Source organism: Ammodytes marinus (genome assembly GCF_949987685.1).
Source record: "Ammodytes marinus genome assembly, chromosome: 13".
Classification (NCBI taxonomy): domain Eukaryota; kingdom Metazoa; phylum Chordata; class Actinopteri; order Uranoscopiformes; family Ammodytidae; genus Ammodytes; species Ammodytes marinus.
Window position 1 is genome coordinate 10,546,064 of NC_137217.1, and position 13,914 is coordinate 10,559,977.

A 13,914-nucleotide genomic window follows, 5' to 3' on the forward strand; every position below is an offset into this window, starting at 1 on the left:
AGCTGCATCACTTCACCACTGTCCCACAGCAACCTCACATTTAACAGCATCTCACCAGCCAGGGTTGGCTCTAAATAACTCTATCACAGTTCATAATGGAGTCTCAGTGGTTTGCCTTGAACTAACAATCATTTTCTACACAGTATGTATGTATGGGAACTTAGGCGGGAAGAGTGGAGATTGGGTTTTTGGGAACATCACATGCTGCATGGGTTTACCCTCCTACTTTCTCAGAGCAACTTTGTGACTCATTGTTTGCATCCGTACTATCTGTATCCCCACTTAATTGTCTGCTAATTACAGTGTCACTTGGCCCATTAGGATGCAATTCATTGCATTTGTTTCTAAAAAGGTATAATAATATGTGGGCTACTGTAAACCTTAAATTCTCCTAAAGATGCTTCAGGCCTGACATCGTGACACAAGCTATGCCAAAACACACTGCCATCTTCCCTGGCTTTCATGTTTGTCCTTTTAATTTTTGTGAGCAATAGACACAATTGTAAGTCTGTTTTTTTAATGAGGGGGAAAGTGACAAACATCCAAACGGATATTTTGTCTCTGTATTTCTTGTCCTCAAAATTAAATCCAGACGGATGGACACATGCCACGTTTGCTAATCTGGGTGCTGAAAGCACTTACTACTGAACAATCAATCTTCCTCTCCTTCCACGCCTGAAACAATAAACTGTTTTTGTTGTGAAACAACTTTGTTATTTCTCAACATTAAACATCTTATTTTTTTTTCAAACCATGTGGCTGTTTCTTGAATGCTATTTAATCTCCTAACTTCTTGTACAAGCCAAAAATGTGCTATCTAAATTTAAAAACAGAAACAATATATAGCACTAAATTTAAAGGCCATACCTAAATAGCTAAATATAGACGTGTAGGTCCAAATTTAGCAACCATGAATTCCCCTGCACATGTATTCATTGTACTGGTTATTATATCAAAACATTCAGGAATACCTTTGCTATGCCTGTATTGCAATATGTATTTAAGCAAAGAGTACACTACATTTCCAGTTCTTTAATCTCAACATATATATATCTGTATTGCTAAACTAGGAACTAACTGAAATGCCTACATAGACTGCACTGCATGTGTTCTAACTTCATGAAAAGCATCAGACACCATGTTCCCATCACTGCTAAATCTGACACCTTGACTGACCATCATGGCAGACACTTCCCTTTCTGTATTTGTCCTTGTCAATAGCATGAGGCTATTAACACTGTCATTTCATTTGCCTTGTCACACTTGTGATATGTCTGTTTTCATATGCATTACGTGTGTGTGTGTGTGTGTGTGTGTGTGTGTGTGTGTGTTTGTTTGTTTTTGTGTGTTAGAGTGAGAGTGAGTGAGCGAGAAAAAGATACTCTTTAATCTCTCCTCTCAAGCGTGTGCGTGTGCGTGTGCGTGTGTGCGTGTGTGCGTGTGTGTGTGTGTGTGTGTGTGTTGAGCGATGCCTGTTTACTCCCAGGCATCGACCTGTGTAAATACAGCCATGGATTGTGTTTGCAGGTTCTGTACGTTCCTGATCCCGAGTACGTCTCCAGTGTTGGAAGCTCCCCTTCCCTCAGTCCCATCAGCCCCCTGTCTCCCACCTCCTCAGAAGCTGATTTAGAGAAGGTGACGGTATGTTGATCTGATGTCTCACACACTCTGCTATTGTCCACATATATTAACCTAACCCTGGTGGTGCCTTTTATGTTAAGGATGAAGTGTAGGACATTGGTGCCAAAATAGCAGGCAGAATTTGAGATAAAACTTTCTTGCAGCAAATAATATATTATTTTGTAGAATAGTCAGACCAGAGAAATGGTTTCTGTCGCCCTTGTCTTGAAGCCGAGAGTGAGGCAACAAGCTTAAAAAATAAGAAAATGTAACTATTCTTTTTAGCGGGTATTGATTCAACCTCCCAAGCCTAATTTGCCTGTTTTTGTTCCTTTTGTTTGGGCTCATGAGATCATGCAACAGAAGCTGTTACAGCCAAAGGCACCCTATTGCCTAGCACAGTGTCACACATTCAGCACAGTACTTGCACATACAAACAACAGGGAAACAGTCTCTGTAGCTCTATGTTGCCACCATATACAGGTGAAACTCGAAAAATTAGAATATCGTGCAAAAGTTCATTTATTTCAGTAATTCAACCTAAATGGTGAAAATAATATATTATATAGACTCATTACATTCAAAGTGAGATATTTCAAGCCTTTATTTTTTTACAATTGTGATTATTATGGCTTACAGCTTATGAAAACCCCAAATTCAAAATCTCAGAAAATTTGAATATTACATAAAATCAATAAAAAAAGGATTTTAAATACAGAAATGTCGGCCCTCTAGAAAGTATAATCATGCATATGTACTAAGTACTTGGTTTGGGCCCCTTTTGCACGAATGATTGCCTAAATGCGGCGTGGCATGGATGTTATCAGTCTGTGGCACTGCTGAGGTGTTATGGAAGCCCAGGTTGCTTTGATAGTGGCCTTCAGCTCGTCTGTATTGTTCGGTCTGGTGTGTATCATCTTCCTCTTGACAATACTCCATAGTTTCTCGATTGGGTTCAGGTCAGGAGAGTTGTCTGGCCAATCAACACAGTAATAGGTATCGATATTGAGGTATGATGTCATCTGCTGCTGTTGGTCCACTATGTTATCAAGTCCAAAGTCACCACAGCCATCTACCAGAAGATTTTAGAGCACTTCATGCTTCTGTCTGTTGACAAGCTTTATGGAGATGACAATTTCCATTTCCAGCTAGACTTGGCACCTGCCCACAGTGCTATAAACCACTGGTAACTGGTTGACTGACCATGGTATTACTGTGCATGAATGGCCAGACAACTCTCCTGACCTGAACTCCATAGAGAAACTATGGACTATTGTCAGTCAAGAGGAAGATGATACACACCAGACCCAACAATACAGACGAGCTGAAGGCCACATCAAAGCAACCTGGGCTTCCATAACACCTCAGCAGTGCCACAGGCTGATAGCATCCATGCCACGCCACATTTAGGCAATAATTCATGCAAAAGGGGCCCAAACCAAGTACTTAGTACATATGCATGATTATACTTTCTAGAGGGCCGACATTTCTGTATTTAAAATAATTTTTTTATTGATTTTATGTAATATTCTAATTTTCTGAGATTTTGAATTTGGGGTTTTTATAAACTGTAAGCCATAATAATCACAATTATAAAAAAATAAATGCTTCACATATCTCACTTTGCATGTAATGAGTCTGTATAATATATTATTTTCACCTATAAAGTTGAATTACTGAAATAAATGAACTTTTGCATGATATTCAAATGTTTCGAGTTTCACCTGTACACACACGCTGTCACATTCTAAAGCTCTGTTCATTGTCAGCCTAAAGGTGAACATCCGGAATGATGTGTCATGTTGTCAAGGGCAGAAAAGAAGTGCCAATAATGTACAAGGATAGGTCAGACAATGAATACTGTCTTATATTTTTTTCCCAGAACAGGACAAGACGTGATGTACTGTGTACTGTGTTTCACACCCCTTCAGAAGCAAGGACAAGTGTGTTGCGTCACAATAATAATGGCACTGTGTGATGGAGCCGCACCTCTTATAGTTCATCAACCCAGTATGTTCCCACTATTGTGCTTTCAAAACCGTAAAAAAAAAGTTACGTAAGATTGCAGGAAATGAAGGTTTAGTTTAGTTGACTTGATGAAAAGGAGGACATTAAATCATAGTTGATCTTGAAAATGTCAATTAAACAAATAAGTCTGCAGGAATCTAGGTAAATGCAACTCTACCCAGACTAACCTGTTACGAGCAATCTTTAGTTTGTCTTTTTTCCCCCCAGATTGAGTGGTCAAAGCAGCTCAAAACAAGGACTTATTTGACCAGGTCTTATCTTTTCTTGCCAATACCTTGTTCTATTGTTCTTTCCCCATGCCTTTGCTCTCTCCACTCAGATTACTGTCTGACACACATTGATAAGTAATTGAAGGCTCAGCAGAAATCCAACCATCTCGGACAATACTGGTCAAACTTGGCCTTGAAGAGTAGCGAAGTTAGCTGCTATAACACAGCATTATGCTAACATATACTGTGTCTATAACAAGATTTTTCTCCGTCTTGCAATTTTCTTTAACAAAATGTAATCAGGCTAATTTTACACAATTTATTTAATAGAGGTCATTTAACTGTTTTAATTTCCTTCCTTAAGACAGCACAAAATATGCGTTTTAAATATGTGCTTTCATATTTTTATATTTCTAAAATAGACCTTGACCTTGCCCATGCTATAATCATTAATAATGCTGTCACATTGATTTAAAGAGGGAGAAATAGATATCTGGAGAGACTTTTATGTAAAAACAGCTTGTGGTCCTTTTAAAACATGTCGCTGACAAGTAAAATTGCTGCAGCTTTTACTGAACAAAAGAGGGCTTATGAAATAGGCTATTAAAAAAAAACCTTTCTGCTAATGCTCGGCTCTTAATTGGTATGCAAGCCACTGATAGCATTTGGGGTTTGATTCATCACTGTGGTTTCTCAACGCCAAGATTTCTTTACAAGAAGTATTTCTGACCACCGCCACTGGGTTTCAGTGCATGTCATCATATGTTGATTAGTCGGGGTATGTACTAAAAACACGTTCTAAATTACCCCTTTTAAAGGTGGAGTCCGCAAATCTGGAGAATTTTTGTTCGGTAAATATCTCATCACGATCCGCTACCTGTACGTACTGTTAGTGCGCTGGAAAATAAATCTAGTGTTAAATCACAGCCTAGGCTCTGTAAACTGGTATGTTGCTAGCTACAGTGGGCCCCCTTTGTTTACATACCTTGTGTTTTACATGCAGAGTCTAGGCTGCGTATTGACACCAGATTTTTTTAGGTAGTAGATCAACACCAGATTTTTCATGATTTTGACAAAAAAAAGTGACAACACACTGTGTGTGTGTGTGTGTGTGTGTGTGTGTGTGTGTGTGTGTCTTAGTCAGCCATACACACATCCTGTCTCCTGCAGCTCTCAGTCCAGCAGCAATGGGAGCCCTGTCCCTTAGGAGCCGTGCCTGCAGCATGTGAATGAGCCAATCACTGAGCACCACAGGAAGCTCAGGCCCAGTGGTCCCTTAAGAAAACATGACTGTTTGGCTGGTCTCCATGGCAACAGGATGTCCTGTTTTTGCCACTTTGGAGAGAACATGGATACTGCCGTCTCCATCGCCATTACTGTCACTCACTGCTGCTCCACTTGAGTACGGACAGCCTCCCGCCACAAACCTTCTCTGGCCAATCCCTTTCTCCGTAGCGCGCCAACATAAAAGAGTTAATTTACTACTTATCTATTTAGGTCATGCCGAGAGAACAGGAGCATATACGGCGGCTCTCGACGGGGCAAGGATCAGAAGAAACTTGTGGGGATGTGACTGCAGAGAAATTTAGCCTTTTTAAAAGTGATGCCGCGTCAGATGTTTAGAGCAATTAATAAACGGTGCAGCTCTCTCTCTCTTTCCAGACAAGCAAACCAGACAGCAGCAATTATTCCAGACAGAGGAAGTGTGCTTGGAAAGGAAGAAGGGAGGGAACATTACCTCATCCCTTGTGCCAACTGTGGATGTGTTTGCAGAGGCGTTGTGTGTGTGTGTGTGTGTGTGTGTGTGTGTGTGTGTGTGTGTGTGTGTGTGTGTGTGTGTGTGTGTGTGTGTGTGTGTGTGTGTGTGTGTGTGTGTGTGTGTGTGTGTGTGTGTGTGTGTGTGTGTGTGTGTGTGTGTGTGTGTGTGTGTGTGTGTGTGTGTGTGTGTGTGTGTGTGTGTGTGTGTGTGTGTGTGTGTGTGTGTGTGTGTGTGTGTGTGTGCCTGCACTTGGTAGTTTTAGAGGCAAGCAGCATCCAGGTGCAGTTTCATTTTGAGACCATAGGAAGGACCTTAATAACTCGCTCGGCTTCTTTAAAAAGAAATACTAATAAATCTCCAGAATCCCCAGCATCTTATAATTACAAGCCTTTTTTTGGTGCTAGGCGTGCAAGTCTCAATAAGGATATTATCCCAAAAAAAAATGGTTCTGCGAGGTGTACAGTAATAGCAATGCAAGCAGCAAATAGCTAGTGTGTAACCCTGACAGAGGTGAGTGCTCTGAAGAGAAACTACTTTCAGATGCTTCTCTTTCAGGATATATAAAAAGTGTCAGATTCCGCTCCAGATGTCTTAAAAAGGCCTACTAGATGTTCACATAGCCTTAGAAAATACAAATCAAACCCATTAAACATAACAGAGTTAGTAGTATTGACCTATATGTAATGTGAAAGTTAATTTGCATTGAAACTAAAATCATGTGAATGTGTCAACACTTTAGTAACGGACTAGGGACTTTTCAAAGTCTTAACCTGAGGGCCCATAAACAATGAGGCACGCTCAAGGTCACACCCAGGAACAGCATATTTGGGTCAGATTCTGCTGCCGTCTTTAGGAAAATCTTCTCTTTTCAGAATTTGTCTTCCTAAAAGTAGTAGTAGCCAGTGTTAACATTGGGCAGATTGCTAACATTACCCGCAGTCCACTAGTGGTCATACCAGACCATGTTGTAACATCAAAATATAAGCATGTACTGTTTGTCTCTTACTGAATGAACACCCTTCAACTTCCATTGTAGGAAACAAGAAGGGGAAAGTGTCCGAAAGTCTATTGAGTATCAACTGTGATATTTGAATCCATCATATGCTTTGATGCACTTGTTACACAACACTGTCCACGCTCCAGTTAGCATGGTGAAAGTTTGTTAAGCATCCAGCCATGATGTTCCGTGTCTCTCTGATGGAGCTAGAGGCCAGATAAGGAAGCTCTGTAGTGTCTTCACGCTCTCGGTCTGCCTGCTGGCCTGCTGGTATTGGCAGCAAAAAGTAACACATCTTGCAGGCATGGATCGTTGGCTGGCTGTCTGGATGACAGTGTGTGTGTGTGCGTGAGTGCATGCACGGCTAGCTGGCTGACTTTCCGGCTGGCGGTCTCGCTGTCGATAGATTATTTGGCAGCCACCGGCTCACTGGCATACTTGCTCACTGGTCATCTGTGTGGGCAGGCACGTCCTCTTTGTCTTATTCAGACCCTCCTCGTGCTCATACTGACACACGCACACACACACGCACGCACGCACACACACACACACACACACACACACACACACACACACACACACACACACACACGGTTACTCACAGTCGTGGCATGGCTGTGACCTTCTCTTTCTCTTCCTCTTTTGGCACCTTTTTATGCCTCCCTCCTTCCTTACTTCCTCTCTTCCACTGGGCATGATCTAAAATTAGTAATGAAGGAAGTAGAATCAGTTTAGATTACCTATATAAATATATGGCACCACATGATGTACGTAGGTAGGCTTGTGGTCATCTCACTTAAAGGTGGAGTCAGGGATTCTGGAGAATGTGTTTTGGCACAATACACCTGTCCTTACTGTGTGTGCACTGAAAAGAATCTGGTGTTAATACACAGCCCAGGCTCTGTAAACTAGTATGTAAACAAAGGGTATGTAAAGAGGGGGGCACCATAGCTAGCAACTTGCCTTTTTAAAATCCCTAAGATGTGTAATAATATATATAATATATACTATCTATGATAATAACACTGGATTTAACACAATTGTAGCTGGTCTCCATTTCTTTCGGCATGACAGATAAATTAAATGAACTCAGAGGGTGTCTGCCTGGCATTGGGTTGTAATTGTGGGTGAGAACTACAGTACAGGCTGCACTGGAGGCTGAGCTGCAGACGTTTGATGATTCCCATCCATGTTGTGCTCTCTCTTGCAGAACACAGCCATGCCCACAAGGTGGAGCCGTGTGTATTGATTTCTGATTGGCCCATGTGTCACTGTCAAGGTCAAAGCCTGGGCGGTACCTGCTAACTTCCTCTCTGGAATCTTCATTATGACCTGGAGACAAATGCAACCAGGATGTAAAACATTTTAAAGGGAAATTGTCCGGATTTGTTCAAGATATGGCACATGTATGAGGTGCCTTCATTTATATGAACTACTGCCGAATGCCTTTTATTGATCTCTTTCTGCTCATATATATCCCCCCCCCTGTCTTTCACTGCCACAATATGGCCTGATGGAAGCCGTTATTCACTCGGGCCACAGCTTCCTTCTAGATCATTTTTTTCTTTTCTACTTTTATCTGAGAGAAATATTGGTTGGAAACAAAAAGGATATTGATTTCTTTAGCCCCACCACAGCTGTCATCTAACACTGTTACAACCATACACACACACACGCACAATCCAACTCCCCAAACCCTCAGAGCACAGCTTCTTTAGTGGCCCCATCAGGCCTCATTTTTGCCCAGCATCTCGCCTGTCCATTTGCTACCTCAGCTGTTCACCTCGTCCCCCCCCCCCCCCACACACACACACACAGACACACACACACACACACACACACACACACACACACACACAGACACACACACACACACACACACACACACACACACACACACACACACACACACACACACACACACACACACACACACACACACCTGTCTGAGGCCAGCACAGCAGCTCTTTCATCTTCGGATTATAGTCCACTCTGCTGCACTGTGTTCTTTCCTTTCCCTTTTTTGAAGTCACACGCACACTGACTGGAGTCTGGTCACTTCAGGACAGAGAAAGAAGTTGTTGCCAATCTCAAATGAGGTCAAATAAAGTCTGCCTCCACTGTAGAATTCTTAAGTCGAGTTGTGTTAGCTCTTCACTCTTTTCTAGACCTCACTGTCTGTTACCTTACCTCACCTTTACTTAACCGCGGTGCTCAGCAATTGAAATGAAAAGTCTGTACGCAGTGGAGGGTTAATATGGGGCATAATAAAGAGACGGGCGAGTTTAGTCTCATCCCTCACGGTGCCCACACTCAAACACCGGCTGAGAAAACATTGGATGCCTCGGAGGACAGCACAGGACAAACACAGGTCATATATTAGAGGATTTTTAGTGGAAGCAAAGGAAGCTGCAAAGCCTGAGGAAAAGCAATATTCACTTGAAATATGTGAGCTGGCTGTGGCCGGTGAGATGCTGCATTAACTTCCTCAGCCGAAAACTGTATTGATCGGTCAGCTTGTGTGTGTGTGTGTGTGTGTGTGTGTGTGTGTGTGTGTGTGTGTGTGTGTGTGTGTGTGTGTGTGTGTGTGTGTGTGTGTGTGTGTGTGTGTGTGTGTGTGTGTGTGTGTGTGTGTGTGTGTGTGTGTGTGTGTGTGTGTGTGTGTGTGTGTGTGTGTGTGTGTGTGTGTGTGTGTGTGTGTGTGTGTGTGTGTGTGTGTGTGTGTCAGATGGAGAGTCAAATCATCTGATTTACACGCCTCCCAGAACTCTGTGTGAGGGTTTGGAAACACTAACGATACCAGACGGATCTAAAGTTATTTTGGTCAGTGGACAGAATGTTAAAGGTTTTTCAGCAAGCCAGTTAACAAAGGATAAATAAAGAAGTCAGAGTTAATAATGTACACTTTAGCAGCCAACAGCGGTGTGATGCAGGAAGTGAGTGAGCAGCGCAGGTAGCCGACAGGGAACCACGGGGTAGAGAGAGTAGTTGGCAGCTCCATCCACTCGACATACGATTGGAGGTTTGGACTAGGTGATGACTCGCCAATGCAGCATGACTGTGCAGGTTCTGTGTGAAGAGATTAAATCATGCCTGGGGGTGGAAATTAAGAATTTATAATGTCCCACACACAGGCTGTGACCTTGTGGAATGAAACAATTTAGACAGTGAGCCAAGGTTTGTTTGTCCCCCTCCCCTCCTACTTTAATTTCAAAGTATTTTGTTGAAAGAGGAATAAAAGGACAGATTGTCAGCCTTTGACAATATGCCACCATTGGCAGCCAATGAAACAGACCCATTTAATCTCACTGTTGTTTACTCTTTTCACTGTGTTTATCACCTGATTTCAGCCAATTATCGTCCCATATAATGTACAAATGGAGTTGCAAACTCATTTTGCTTTGTGCAAGTCACACATTTGGAAAATCATTAGCTATCCCCTATGCGTTGCTCTATGAGCAGCTGACAGAGAGCAAGTGTGTTCCGTGGACCGTGTGGGTCGTGTGATGGGTGTCACAACACCCATTTCTCAGGCGATGCCAGTTTTAATGAGAGTGAATGGAAGACGGTGTGTTTGTTATGCATTTCAATGAGGGGAGGACAAGCTCTGACATATGTGGCCGCCCAGGTGTGTGTGCTGCACGTGTGGACGAGCGTGTGTGTGTTTCTAGTCCCAGGTGTGTTGCAGTCGTCGTTAACTTTCATTTATCTTTGGGGTGGAAAAAGGCAGCTCCTCTTTTCATATTCAACCTCCGGAGCAGAAGGGGCCAGCTTGAATGAGTCATTGCGATTGGAAGTGACTTGGTTGGCGGGGAAGTGGAGCGATGAAGTGCATTTGTGTAGGTGAGGGGGTGTTTTAGTTTATGTGGATGACGAGATGATTTAAACTGGCAAGTACCAACACAGATAGTCCTCATCTTCAACAGCTTGGCCTCAGATCGGAAATGCATCAACAACAGATGCCTTTAAAGATTTTCTTTAAACGTACATTGCGTAACTTCTGTCGCCCCCAAGGAATTCTGAGGAATTACAACAACACTATGGGCACATCTTCATAAGTTAAACCTACGGTGATCGCACATGGATTTCACACCTTCTGCTGTACGTCCAGGTTTTTTCTTAGCAGTAGAACTGAAACATTTCATATACTCTTCTTGGGATTTTTCTGAGCTCCTGCGCCAGTGTCAGAGGGTGACACCAGTTTGTAAACGCTGCCATACTGAGAAATACAGTTTTGTGGAGCTGATAGGCTTAATCAACTCTGTGTCAACTTGTTTGGCTTGAATGTAACTGACATTCATTTATACGAAAAAGTTACGCAATATAGCTTTAAGCTTGTTCTTGAAACTTTATTTTCAGCTCCTCATCTCGTCTCCATTTCAAATGTTTTAGTTTCCTTTTCTCTTCTCCTTTGTTTTGGCTGTAACAGATTGGACTACCAGTGTCTGGGCTGCCTGTGTTGGTGTTGTTCGGTGTAGCTGCGGGCTGTTTGTGGACCGTACCGGAGAGAGGGGGAGATGTGGGGGTGGGTGTCAAGGAGGACAGCAGACAGTTGTTATGGGCACGGGCTCTCTTCACTGCTCTCCGCTTCACTTCTCCAGTGGCTTTTGACACCCTCCCAGTCCATATCATCCCCTCGATGATAACTCCCACACACTCCTCTCTCTGTGTCCTCATTTTTCCCTTTTGTTCTCCGTCCTCATTTTCTTTCATTGCCTTTAGCTCTCTTTATCTCCTTGTCTTTTCATTTTTTCCACAGCAGCTTTGCACTGATTTCCTTTCTCAAGGAGCTTCTGCTGTGGTTTGGGCTCCCTTCTTTCCTGTCTTATTCCTACTTCTCCTATCCTTCGCTTTTCATCTGACACCTTCATATGTCCTTTAGTGTCACAGACAGTCCGTCCTGTAGAGTGTCCTTCAGTCATTCGCACCAACAGTCACCTTGGTTCCACAAAATGTCCCCCAGTTGGCCAGTTCTCCCTGTGTACAGGGGGCGGCTGTGGTTAAGCAGGTAGGGCAGCCGTCCACTGATGGCATGGTTGGTGGTTTGATCTCCTGCCAAATATGGAAGTGACCCGTGTGTGTGTGTGTGTGTGTGTGTGTGTGTGTGTGTGTGTGTGTGTGTGTGTGTGTGTGTGTGTGTGTGTGTGTGTGTGTGTGTGTGTGTGTGTGTGTGTGTGTGTGTGTGTGTGTGTGTGTGTGTGTGTGTGTGTGTGTGTGTGTGTGTGTGTGTGTGTGTGTGTGTGTGTGTGTGTGTGTGTGTGTGTGTGTGTGTGAATGGTAAATTAGAGGCCAAAAAAATGTAGTTAGATCATAGCCTCATGATTGCTGATGGGCAGCAGGCTCTGCCATAAGTGCGTGAATATGTGAGTGTGAGTGGGTAATTGTGCCAGCAGTGTGAAGCGCTTTGATTGGTCAAGTGTGACCAGAAAAGCAGCATATAAGTACGGCCCATTTACAGTTTTTCAGACAGATTTTACTCTTGTCTTTCACCATGGCTCTGACATCGCATGGCAACAGGCCACTGATAGAAATGCCCAAACCCACCACACCTTTTGTTCAAGCCCAGCAGACACACCATCTGTAGCAGAATGCTGATTTACAACGATAAAGAAGCAGCAACAAAATTGCTTTAGAGTGTATGTGTTAACATGATAATAGCTATTATAGAACATGATAATAGCTATTATAGAACAACATAATTCACATTAGTTAAAGCTGTGGAACTTATGGCAGATTGTGGACTAACAAAACGGCAAACCACCACCGCATACCCAAGAAGACCATGAAAAAAGGAAGTCCGACCATCACAAACCTAAAGTATCAACAGAAGAGATGAAAAACAACCAACAACAAAGGCATTTTAAATGATTTAATAAACTAAACTGAATAAACAATCTAACTATCAGTCGTGTGTACAGTGTGTTACTGCAGATACCCCCCACCCCCTATTTTAATGGCCTTGTGTGTCAAAACATCAGTAAAAAGTCATGCTAATAGCAATATAATTAAATCCTCAGTCTCATATGAATGTCTCTCATCTAATTGCTCGTGTGACGCTCCAGCACACAGTGGGCGCATTCATTCATCTGGCTCGTCCTTGGGTTTCTTTTAACCTGATTGTCCTGCTGTGCAGAAAACAGCCATGTATATATAGATAATACATTCACAGGCTCAGACGCATTCGTATGATGAAATGAGGCACAAAGTAGCACTAACCCCATGTATTACCAAGTCAGCCGCGCTATGCCTGTTTCAACAGTGCTCATTATTTATTTTTTCGAGTTTTACACATGATGCATTTGTATAGATGTTTGTGTGTTGGCAACAGGAGAAAGTTAAACACAGCTTTTAAAGGTTTTCCTTCATTAGATTTGGATGCATTACTTCATTTGAATTAACTCCTAACTAGAAAATGTACGCTTCAGTGTTTATTATGGACAAACAAGTTCAGCTTCAAGAACAGATGATAATCGAGTAATATAAAAGTATGTCCTGAGTGACTAATAGTGTATTTTTCCTACCTTTTCCAAATGATGTCCAATCCCCCCCCCAACCTATCCTACCATCCAGGACTCTGATGGCTCCCACAGACCAGAAGGTGTCCATCCTCCAGTCTTCTCTGCCCTGCGCCAGTCCAGGGTGGTGTCATCCGCCTCCCAGGAGGAAGAGGCCCTCACTGAGAAGTTCCTCAAGATCAACTGCAAGTACATCACTGATGGCAAGGTGAGAATCAGTTTGAGAGATACTCCTGTTTATGATTTAGGGGCTCTTGTTGCAGATGGAGCTGTAGTTAAATAAAATAAAACCTGCCCCCAAAAGCGACAGATGGAAAGAGAGAAGTGGGATTTGAAGAATCCAATTAAACATGTAAACAAACAGCAGAGCTGCCAGCTGCAGGTACTTAACACACTCTATATTTCAAAATGAGTGTTGTTTAAACATGAAATTATTTGACAAAAAAAAAGAAAATAGTGAATTTTAAAAGAAACTGCACAGTATAGCTGTTCAACTTTTTCAGTTGTTTGTAATCCATCCATGCGGTTAAAGCTCAAGTGCTTCGTTTGACATTTAGCCATTTTCGTATTATTTCACAATACTGTAGAACAAAAAACAATCCGCGAACATGTCAAGTTCTCCACCTGAGCAAACCAAGACCCAAGTTCTGCATGTTTTTCTACTAGTGCTTAAACTGTGAAAACGTAATGTTCTTTTGCTGTTTCACTTTCTATTTATGTGCCCTTCTGCTGTATTATCTGCAATTTACACCATTTATGAAACCGCTAACTGAATCAGACGTAAGC

General features: G+C 42.5%; 1 protein-coding gene across 5 annotated transcripts in view; it reads left to right on the top strand.

Annotated features, from left to right (window-relative positions):
* Window positions 1–13,914, top strand: part of oxr1a (oxidation resistance 1a) — a 76,544-nt gene that overhangs the window by 41,740 nt on the left and 20,890 nt on the right. For 3 of the 5 annotated variants that reach the window (XM_080039980.1, XM_080039982.1, XM_080039983.1), the window contains exons 4-5: window positions 1,528–1,641; window positions 13,184–13,336. In XM_080039980.1, the coding sequence (XP_079896106.1) occupies window positions 1,528–1,641; window positions 13,184–13,336 (267 nt within the window). The remainder of the gene's footprint in view (window positions 1–1,527; window positions 1,642–13,183; window positions 13,337–13,914) is intronic. The other 2 variants (XM_080039981.1, XM_080039984.1) reach the window with 2 other exon arrangements.